The following is a 10,596-nucleotide window of genomic DNA, read 5'->3' on the forward strand; positions in this document are numbered from 1 at the left end:
CAAACGAAGCTGTTGTCCCGCCGGTTGGAGTTGTTGGTTCCCAGGCCCTTCGCACGTGGTTCCGGTGGCGTCGATGGATACTCCCGTCGGATGTCTGGACCTCGTACATGACGTGACCCCGACGCCGTAGCACACGAGCAGCCAACCACTTCGGACCTTGGCGAAAATTCCTTGCGTAGACAGAGTCACCGCACTGAAAGCTTTGTTCTGGAGGCTGCCGTTTGCACTCCACGTCCATCGCATCGGGGTGAAGTTTTGACAGGCCCGAGCGCAGGTTCCTGCCCAGCATAAGCTCAGCTGGGGTCTTGCCGGACTCCGAGTGTGGCGTGGAATGTTGCTTGAACAAGAAGCGAGACACCTTGCACGCTAGAGAGCCTTGCCTCTGCTTTCTCAGTGCACACTTTAGCTCCCGAACCATGCGTTCTGCTCTCCCATTACTCGCAGGGTGGTAGGGAGCAGTATACATGTACTCAATGCCGTTCAACTTCAAAAAGGACTGCATGTCCCGGCTGGTAAACGCCGTGCCATTATCTGAAACAATCAAATCTGGCAGTCCGTATGTTGCAAACATCTTACGCAGCCGCTCGATCACTGCAGATGAGTGCATTGACGTCATTATTTCCACCTCCGCCCAGTTTGAGAAAGCATCAACTGCGACTAGGAAAACCGCACCATCGACAGGACCCGCAAAATCGATATGCACTCGGCTCCATGCTCGCTCCGGTTTCGTCCAGAAATGCGTAGGCGCTTTCGGCTCACTTTGCCGGTTTTCCTGGCACGCCTTGCAGTGCCGCACAAATTCTTCGATCTGCGCATCCATCTTCGGCCACCAAACGTAGGACCTCGCGATAGCTTTCATTGCCGTCACTCCCGGGTGATTAGCATGTATCAAGATGAGGACACGTTTTTGCAGCACCTCAGGGATTACCACGCGGTTTCCCCAAACCACACAGTCACGATGCACGGACAGTTCGTTCTGCCTTATCTCGTACGCACCGTAGTCTTTCGGTACCCCTTCTTTTGGCCAGCCGTCGATGATCCATTTTCTTACTTCCGATAGCCGACTGTCTTGCGACGTGCAGCCAGCAACTTCTGCGGCGGTGACTGGCGGGTACTCAGCGGCTTCGAAAAGCAATACGTCGCCCGGCGTTTCTGCTTCCAACCGAAATGCTGGAACCGGAAGCCTGCTCAAGCAATCAGCGTTCGCATGGTCCTGAGTTTTGCGGTAGTCAAGCTGGTATTCGTAGGCCGACAGCATTAGGCTCCATCGTAGCATGCGTGGTGACAGAACATCCGGTATTTGTTTCTCTCGCCGAAATATTCCTAGCAGCGGTTTGTGGTCCGTAAGAATAACAAATTTTCGCCCGGCTAGGTACTGATGAAAGTGACGCACTCCAAACACCACGGCTAATGCTTCTCGGTCTATTTGAGCATAATTCCGCTCAGCCTTTGTTAACGTCCTTGACGCATAGGCAATGGGTTGCTCCTTTGCCGTCTCGTCACAGTGAGCGAGTACAGCACCCACACCCACCGGAGACGCATCACAGGAGAGTATCAACGGAGCACTTTCGTTAAAATGAACAAGCAAGGACTGCGACGTTAACAATTTTTTTAAGCCTTCAAACGCCCGTTGGTGCTCTTCGTCCCATTTCCAGGTAGCATTGTCATCAAGTAAACGGTGCAGCTTCTCGGCTATTTCGGATCTGCCCCGCAAAAAAATGTTGTAAAAATTCACCATACCCAAGAAGGACTGGAGTTCCTTCTTGTTAGTTGGAGCCGGGGCTTTATGGATGGCCTCGACTTTCACCTCGGAAGGGTAGATGCCACACTTATCGATGCGATGACCCAGGAACTCGAGGCTTTCCTGAAACAACTCGCATTTGTTTGCTTGCACTCTGAGTCCAGCCTTATCTAGGCGTTCGAATACATCCGTAAGCATGCGTTCATGCTCCTTGGCCGTTTCGCTAACCACCAGGATATCGTCCAGGTACACAGCTATTTTAGGTAGCCCAGCAAGGATAGTGTCCATTGCCCTTTGAAACAGTCCTGGTGCCACAGATACGCCGTACGGTAGGCGGCGAACTTTGTAGAGCCCTTGTACGGTGTTTATCGTGAGCAGTTCGGCAGTTGTATCGTCGACCACAAGCTGCTGGTACGCCTGTGCCAGATCAAGCTTCGAGAAGAACCGCCCCTTTCCTAGCTTAGCGAAAAGCTCCTTGCTGGTGGGTAGAGGATACACATTGCTCTTTACTGCCTGGTTAACTGTGCTTCTATAGTCTCCGCAGATTCTAAGCGAGCCATCCTTTTTTCGCACCACAACAATGGGTGTTGCCCATTCGGAGTATTGGGTTGGCTCCAATATTCCTAACTGCACAAGCCTATTGAGCTCGGTCAAAACATCTTCTTTCAGCGCAAAAGGAATGTTCCGGCATTTCAGGAACTTTGGCAGGGCGCCGTCCTTCAGCTTGATGTGAATGGGCGGTAAAAACGCGCCAGGCAGAGACCCGCTGAACACCTGCGGAAATCGGGCAGCGAAAATCTCTCGGCTCCTGCTGACGGAATGAAGACCCATTACTTCTATCTTCAAAGGTCCGAACCAATCGCGGCCAAGCAAAGTGTTCCCGTCGTTCTTGACCACCAGCAGCGGCAACTCGGAATTTTGACCCTTGAACTTCACTGGCACCACGGCTTTTCCCAAAATCTCGATACCCTCTTTCGTCCAGGTGACCAACTGCGTGTCTGGCTCTTCCAGTTTTCCCCGCTTTGACACCACTAGTTTTTTAAACTCCCTCTGGCTGATAATAGATCGCGCAGCCCCAGAATCCACTTCCATTTTCACGTTCTCTCCGCCAATCTCGACCTCAACTACGTACTTCGGTACAGCGCTTGCTACTTGGCCGATGCTGAATAGGCTGTCGTACTCGGTTCCTGTGTCACCCGTAGTCTGAGCAAGCTGATCCTGTGCTTGCGTCTTATTTGCTTTGCACGCTCTTTCTATGTGTCCTTTTCCTGAACACTTGAAGCACTTTGCATTTTTGAACCTGCACCGCACAGCTGCGTGGTTGCCTAAACACCGAAAGCAACGCCGCTCACCTTGCTCCCAGGTCCCCGCGACCCGTTGGCTTTCGTGGTTTTCCGAGTTCGGCACTTTAGCTCGCGAGCCTACTTCCGCGGTCATTTCTAGCTGAGCTTCCGCTTTTCGTCGTCTTTCGCTTATAGCTTGGTGCTGCTTAGCTGTAGTCTCTGCCGTGACTGCGAGATCGTACGCTGCTTCGAAAGTCAGTTTCTTTTCTGCCAGGAGCCGTTGTTGTGCGACTCCGTCGGCTATTCCGAAAACCAGCCGGTCGCGCAGCATTTCAGTAAGCGGAAACTTATCCACGCCGAACCCACAGTTTCCAGCTAACCTTCGCAACGCAGTGACGTAGTCGGCCACAGACTCGCCAAATTCCTGGTCCCGTTTCGAAAACACGTACCTCGAATACAGCTCGGACGGCTTTGGCTGAATGTGGTTCTGTACGGTGTCGATGAGGACCTGGTATTCCACGTTCGGCGGTCGTAGGGGCTTGACGAGCGTCGATATCAGGGAGTACGCTTCCTGCCCGCAGCAACTCAGCAGCACCGCCCTCTTGTCCACGGCCTCCAACACCTTGTTGACGGCACAGTACAGTTCGATGCGCTCGACGTATTCTTCCCACGTCGAATTTCCATGAACGTCAAACTCCGAAATGCGGCCACCCAACGCCATCACGCCTGTTTCCAGCGGCCCGCACGGGCCAGACCGTGCCTCGTCGCCAATGTAGTGACCAAGCAGAGACAGCAGCTCCAACAACAAGAAGGTTTATTTCAAGCGATAGCGCGGCTTAAATAGTTCAGCGCCGATGCTTATCGACGCTTAAGAGAAGGAAAGAGAAGGAAAGGCGCACGCTCGCCTGCCCGTCCTGCACGTCACCGCACGACGTCACTTGGCACGATATCACACCGCCGGCTTGTCGCTGGTCCTGCGCGTCACCGCACGACGTCACTTGGCACGATATCACAAAAAGATTGTAGGAATATTGTGGCCAAGGCCTTTTAGGTCTAATACGTAACGAATAATTCCAACCGTTTTGCCCATAATTTAATGAAAATGTGTGCATTACTTGCCTTGATAATCGTGAATGAGCCTGCCTGGCAGACGTAACTTTCTACAAAAGGCGCTAACAAAGAGGTCGTATATTTTCCAAAGAATAAGAAACTGACCTCGTCAGTACTGCGATCTTCACTATGCCTACAAGCGAGCTGCAAAACTTGAGCGTATGCAGTGAATGCTGACACATCAGCGCCATTAATGTTGGCGCCAAAGCGCCCATGAACATGTACACTCTAAAAAAACTGGAGGAAAAATGTGAAAGCCGTTTACAACTCCCTGTAACGCCGAATTGGAGCGCAGCTCTTGAGGAGGAGGAGTGAAGGGTACTGAGGGGAGGGCAAACCCCTCCTCCTTCCCCTCCTCTTCCCCTCATTCTTTAATATGCTCCGGGGGCGGTCACGTGACCTCGGGGGGGGGGGGGTGTCACGTGACTTCGGGGAGGCTTGACCTTGGGGGGTCACGTGACCTTGAGGTGACCTTGGGAGGGGTCACGTGACCTCGAGGGGTCAAGTGACCTTGGGGAGGGAACCACGTGACCTCGGGGGTCACGTGACCTCGGAGGGATCACGTGACCTTTAGGGGGTCACGTGGGGGTCACCTCGGGGTCACGTGACCTTGAGGTGACCTTGGTAGGGGTCACGTGACCTTGGGATGACCTTGGTTACGCCGACGGCGACGGCGACGCCGCTCAAGCCGGAAACAGGCGCCGAAAGGCCCGACCACATTAGCGTGAACGGCGCCACCGGGCGGCGCCGCCTGGCGGCACCGCCGTCCGGCGTCCCAACGCGAGGAGTCCACATTGGCCTCCGTTTTGCGGGCGTCACGTGACAGCACTGGATCTCGCGATCGCGCCTCCCGTCGGATTTCCCGCCCTTTTGACGTCTGCTCTTCGTTAGATCCTTCCTTTTCGGCTTCCATCTTTCGCATATATCAGCATCGAAACCGCACTCGCTACCTGCGTAGTAGGAGTCTATGATGACCTGGTGATCAGCGTGAATGTGATTATCCTAGCCTGCTCGTTGATCTTGCGACGTCGCCGCGCTCTGAAGGGAAGGAGACGCAGGTTTTGGGTCCGGCCGAGTTGGTTCTACCGAAACACCGAAGGACAGGACAGTGCATTGCTGCCCCGGTGGCGCGCCAGAGATGAAGGCTACTTTCGAAAGTGTCACGAAATCAACACGACATCCGTCACAACACAGACGACATGCAACAAGTGCCACGCAGAAACTCACTTGCAATTCCGAATTCCTCTCCTATATTTTCTCAGCGGTTGTTCTTAGCGTTATTATCTAGGTAGTCTGGCTGCGTCTTGTCATATAAAAAGGGAAACAGTTTCACAGTTTCAAGGAACCGCTCCGTTGCGGAAGGCATCGGGAGAAATGGGGATAGCAGACAACACGAAACACGTCCTTCGGAACGTGAAAGACGCGCCGAGCACCGGCTTGAGCCTTGCCATGGCATCGCGACGTCACTATCTACGCCACCTCCCATTGGCTCCTCTCTTCTGCGGCATGCGGCTCCGAGCTCTGAACCGCGCACGGAGCGGTTGACTCTGCGGCGCCGTACGTCGCGCCGTTGAAGCCGAAAACTGGTTTCGGTCGGCAAACGGCAGCACTGACCGTCGCGCCGCAGGTCTCCGCGACGCCAATGTGGTCGTGCCTTAAGAGCTGCGCTCCAAAAGGTAGCAACGGCGCGCCTTCCTCCCTTCTACTGACACGCCCCCAAGCGGACACGAGAAACAGGGAAGAAGGAAACGTTTTTCTCCTTCTCCAGGCAGACGGGAGAAAGCTTTCGCCCTCCCGACTCTTCTTCTTTCGGTTTTGTTTTTCGAGGACGTAACGGAGTGTTGTTTAATACATGTTGCTGAGTTGATTGAGCTTCATCCGCAGCGAAGGCCGCCTGTAATTACGTCTTCTATTCCCAACGTGCAGAACATTTTGGTTGCATTGACGTTTTAGAGCGCAGCTCTTAGGCGCCCGTTTCCGGCTTGAGTGGCGTCGGCGTCGCCGTCGCCGTCGGCGTAACCGCGCGGTGCATAATGAATAAATTTTCCCGAAGGAACCCGAGGTCCTTCGGGAGGGCCTCGGGAGGACCTCGGGCTCCTTCGGGAGGACCTCGGGAGGACCTCGGGTTCCTTCGGGAGGACCTAGGGGGGGGGGGGGGTCACGTGACGACGACGTCATCAGTGATGATGATGATGACGATGCGGATGCCGATGACGTCATCAGGGACGTCACTGATGACGTCATCAGTGACGATGACGATGGCGATGCGGATGCCAATGACTTCATCGGCATCCGCATCGTCATCGTCATCATCACTGATGACGTCATCGTCACGTGACCCCCCCCCTCCAGGACCTCGGGTTCCTTCGGGAGGACCTCGGAACCACCTCGGGTTTCTTGGGGAGGACCTCGGAAGGACCTCGGGTTCCTTCGGGAGGACCTCGGAAGGACCTTGGGTTCCTTCGGGAGGACCTCAGGAGGACCTCGGGCTCCTTCGGGAGGACCTCGGGAGGACCTCGGGTTCCTTCGGGAGGACCTAGGGGGGGGGGGGGGGTCACGTGACCTGGGGGTCACGCGACGATGACGTCATCAGTGATGATGACGATGACGATGCCGATGACGTCATCAGTGACGTCACTGATGACGTCATCAGTCATGATGACGATGGCGATGCAAATGCCAATGACGTAATCGGCATCCGCATCGTCATCGTCATCATCACTGATGACGTCATCGTCACGTGACCCCCCAGGTCACGTGACCCCTCCCCCCGGGGTCACGTGATCTCCCAGGTCACGTGACCCCCGAGGTCACGTGACCCCCCCCTTTCCGAGGTCAACTGATCCCCCTGATCCCTTCCCTCCTCCTCCTCAAGAGCTGCGCTCAAATTCGGCGTTACAGGGAGTTGTAAACGGCTTTCATTTTTTATCAATAATTTTATCAAACGAGCAAACGAAACCGCTAGAAACAGCGAAGTTCCGGAGCAGTACCAGCAGCGCTACCTACACTGGGTAAGATGGCCGTCTCCGGATTGCGCAGGGCGGATTGCGGGACCCACGCGGAACTACAGTAGGGGAACCACGCGTAACTGCGTCGACGTTTTCGACGTTATGGAAATCGCAGGGACTCCGTCCAAGACAGGCAGGTTTTGCTGCCGGCTGCCTGTGTGCCTTCTGTGCTGAGTTATAATAATAATAACTTTATTTTCCAAATGAATTGGAGGGACAGAAGGGAAAAAGCCTCCAGAAGAGGCTCGACGAGCCCGAAGCCCCATACGGTATCAGGCGCAGCAGCACAAGAAGAAAAAAAAGCAAGAAAATAAAAAAACGCACACACGCATACTTAAGAAAGACAAAAAAAACTTCAGAATTATTATAAACACTTCACAGTAGACACTGTTGTAGCCGTAAAAATAACCTTATACAGTTCAAACAAACAAGTAGATAATAGGTAACATAGTAGGCATCGATGAAGAATCACAAGCGCGAATAGAATGAACGCAAATCTTTGGTTGATATGGACTCTAAACAAATTTCGTTTCTGGCGAGGTAGTTGAGCAATTTAGGTATAGTGTAACGTAGAGTTTGTGTACCATAGTTTCTCTTACATCCGGTAACCTTCCAATATTCCATGTTTTTGGTTAAATAGTCGTGATCTTTCGGCACTAACTCGGATAAGTCTCACAACAAACGCGTATTTCTATTGTTCTCGAGTTTTAAGCCGATGCATATTCTATAGTCATAGCGGTTAAATATTTTTAGCATTCTGAATTTTTGAAAGAAACCCTCACTATGGTAATCATAAGGTACATTACAAATAACTCTTAATATTCGTTTTTGCAAAAAAATATAGTTTCTGCAAGCGTGTGAACGTCGTGTTACTCCATACGAGGCTAGAGTAATTCAAATGGGAGTCCATCCTGGTGACCGTCTTTGAAACCATTTGCCAGAAGTTGAATCGCGAGCAGACAGGGAATGAGGCTTCATCGCAAGCTACAAATCGAAGAAAAGTTGCGGTCATAACCTACATACATGGACTCACACACAACCTAAAAAAGATTGACGGGAGGCATGATATTCGGGTTGTGTGCTCGGCACCAAACAAACCTACTCCGTGTGCCGAAGAAGTAATCGGAAAACAAATCAAGAGAAGAAGCAATGCACAATTGCTCACAGGACGCAATACATCCCGTGCGAAAGCGGCGTTGTGTACAACATACCGCTTTCCTGTGCAAGTGCTACATAGGACAAACGGGTCAGTATGTGAACGATCGAGCTAGGGAGCACGCGGCCTCTGTTAAAGGAACATCGGCCGGACATCTTTCTGCACATTGCCGGCCCTGCAATTGCACTCCTAATTTTAACAACATCACCATTATAGGGCGGCGCCGGAACGCATATGCACGAGAAGTAATTGAAGCCCTGGCCATCGAAGACAGTGCTCAAATGTGCGGGAGCACTGTCTATCGCAATCCACCCGAAAGAAAAACAATACTTTGGACGTGGCACGAGCCGCATTACACCTAATGGGTGCAGCGCGCGGACGTGGGGGATGGCTTTCATCACTAGGTGTAGTAAAAAGAAAAATAGAAGAAGTATCAAAGGCAGCAAGTTGATAGTCAGCGGTGTGTATGTCTTTCCTCTAACGGTTTTTCTAGTATAAAATTGTTTAGCTGACCCTTTGCAAGTATGTACGAACTAGGTTAAGTAAAACCTGTAGTACAGTTGATTTATTGGCTTTAAAAAAATTACGGCATGATCGAGCGTTTACCTTTGAATAAGAGATTCATCCCCTGAGCCATTCAAAATAATCTCAGATGTATTACATCGCTGGAAAAATATCACCATGCTGGGAATATTGTTTATGGCTTAGGGAGTCGCCGAGAAATTCCGTACGTTCAAAATGACCAGTATAAAAGACGGAAACGCAGAGCTCGCCTGTAGTGTTCGGATTAGTGTGCCGCTGTAGTGATGATTGTTTGTGGCATGTATGTTTACGCGCTAAATGTATGTTCATCTGATGCGGGTTCCCGAAGATCCCGATGCGCAATGGTGGCCTGAGGAAATAAAAATAGAACATGAATTGGGCGGTACCTATTGCCGCCTAGTCTAGCTACTTGCAATTACTCTGCTTGACCCTGCCATCTGGTGACAAGCGATTTAACCTTCTTCCATGCTACGCGATAAACAGTGGCTTCGAGTTTGTTCTTTTGAGAGCGGCTTTTGGTTTCGCGGATTGGTTTGCCATTCCTCCGTGATGTGCGGTTGACGAAGGAATTGTGACTTGAGGAACAGCAGAGGTAAGATGTAAAGTGAGCGAAGTAACTGGGTATCGGTTGCCTCCGTTTAACATCGCAGTGCTGACGACGAGAAGACTGAGTAACTGCTCTCAAAACGGAAGTTTCTGTACCTGCGAAGAAATCTGGCTTCGGAAATAAACACAGTTGGCAGAAAGCAGGTGTTACGCTTCTATTTGCTGCTCCTCTCGTCCCGTACAAGAGACGTAGCGTCCTCGTTAAGCCTCACTGAGCTTGATTTGCTCGATTCAGGGCCGCCATAATTAGATGCAGGCGACGGAGGAGCTCTTTGCTCCCTTGCATCAGTGACAAAAGTTTCTCCCTTTCTAAAGGAACATAGGTTACAAGACCGTTCCTCCCTTCAAGGAGGAATATCAATACCCTTTTTTTCTAAGAGTGTACTGTTCACCTTTGGGATGTCGAGCGCCTTGGAAACTCCTTTCGTGGCCTAAGGAATAAAAAAACACATTAAAAATATCGCAAAAACGCGAGAGAGCTTTTGGACACACCTGAAAATACTCCTCGATGAACTTCTGATCGTACTTTTGTAGACACGGCAGTACGAGGGCGTCGCTGGCTGTCTCTATCTTGTCCTTTTGGGCCTTGTCAACAAACTTCATTGCATCAGAGTGAATTCCAGCGAATAGTGTTAGAAACCGGGAAGTAGCTCTCTAGTTTCTTTTTGATAACTTCCGCCGCTCGGGTGGACTGGCCCTGCTTATTCCAAGTTTCAGTTTTCTAAACACGGCCGTTGCCATCTGACGGTACGTGCTGATCGTGCATCCTTTGTCTACGTTCACAGTCGCCACTAGGTATGCGCGGCACATCTCTTGTGCTTGGGCAGGTGCATCACTTCTCCTGAAGAGTTGTTCACGACAGGCCGAACATTCAAGAGGCTGGTTAGGTCTTCGGGAGTCGAAGTGCCTGCTTCCTAATCCTCGTGTGTCATCTCTCCAAAGTTTCTAATTGAAAAATATGAAAGTATTCAAAATAGTAACATCTGGAATATACCAGAGTCAATTAATAAGAAATCTAGACACTGAAGTTTCATCGACGTAACCTACGATTTCGCTGCTTACGATATCTAGGACACACCCAACGCTATATTTCTGCTGCATTTTGATGATAATGTAAAGGAGAAGTATTGTATGACGAGAATAATGTAA

At 51.3% G+C, this 10,596-nt stretch overlaps 1 protein-coding gene across 1 annotated transcript in view; it reads right to left on the minus strand.

Annotated features, from left to right (window-relative positions):
* Positions 1-1,013, minus strand: part of LOC121837847 (uncharacterized protein K02A2.6-like) — a 1,177-nt gene extending 164 nt beyond the window's left edge. Inside the window, exon 1 of the mRNA XM_042293682.1 lies at positions 1-1,013. This exon is cut by the window's left edge and continues 164 nt beyond it. Within this exon, the coding sequence (XP_042149616.1) occupies positions 1-859 (859 nt within the window). The 5' untranslated portion in view covers positions 860-1,013.
* Positions 1,014-10,596: the final 9,583 nt, after the last annotated feature.

This window comes from Ixodes scapularis, unplaced genomic scaffold, assembly GCF_016920785.2.
Source record: "Ixodes scapularis isolate PalLabHiFi unplaced genomic scaffold, ASM1692078v2 PGA_scaffold0__279_contigs__length_252992795, whole genome shotgun sequence".
In the NCBI taxonomy this organism is placed as follows: Eukaryota; Metazoa; Arthropoda; class Arachnida; order Ixodida; family Ixodidae; genus Ixodes; species Ixodes scapularis.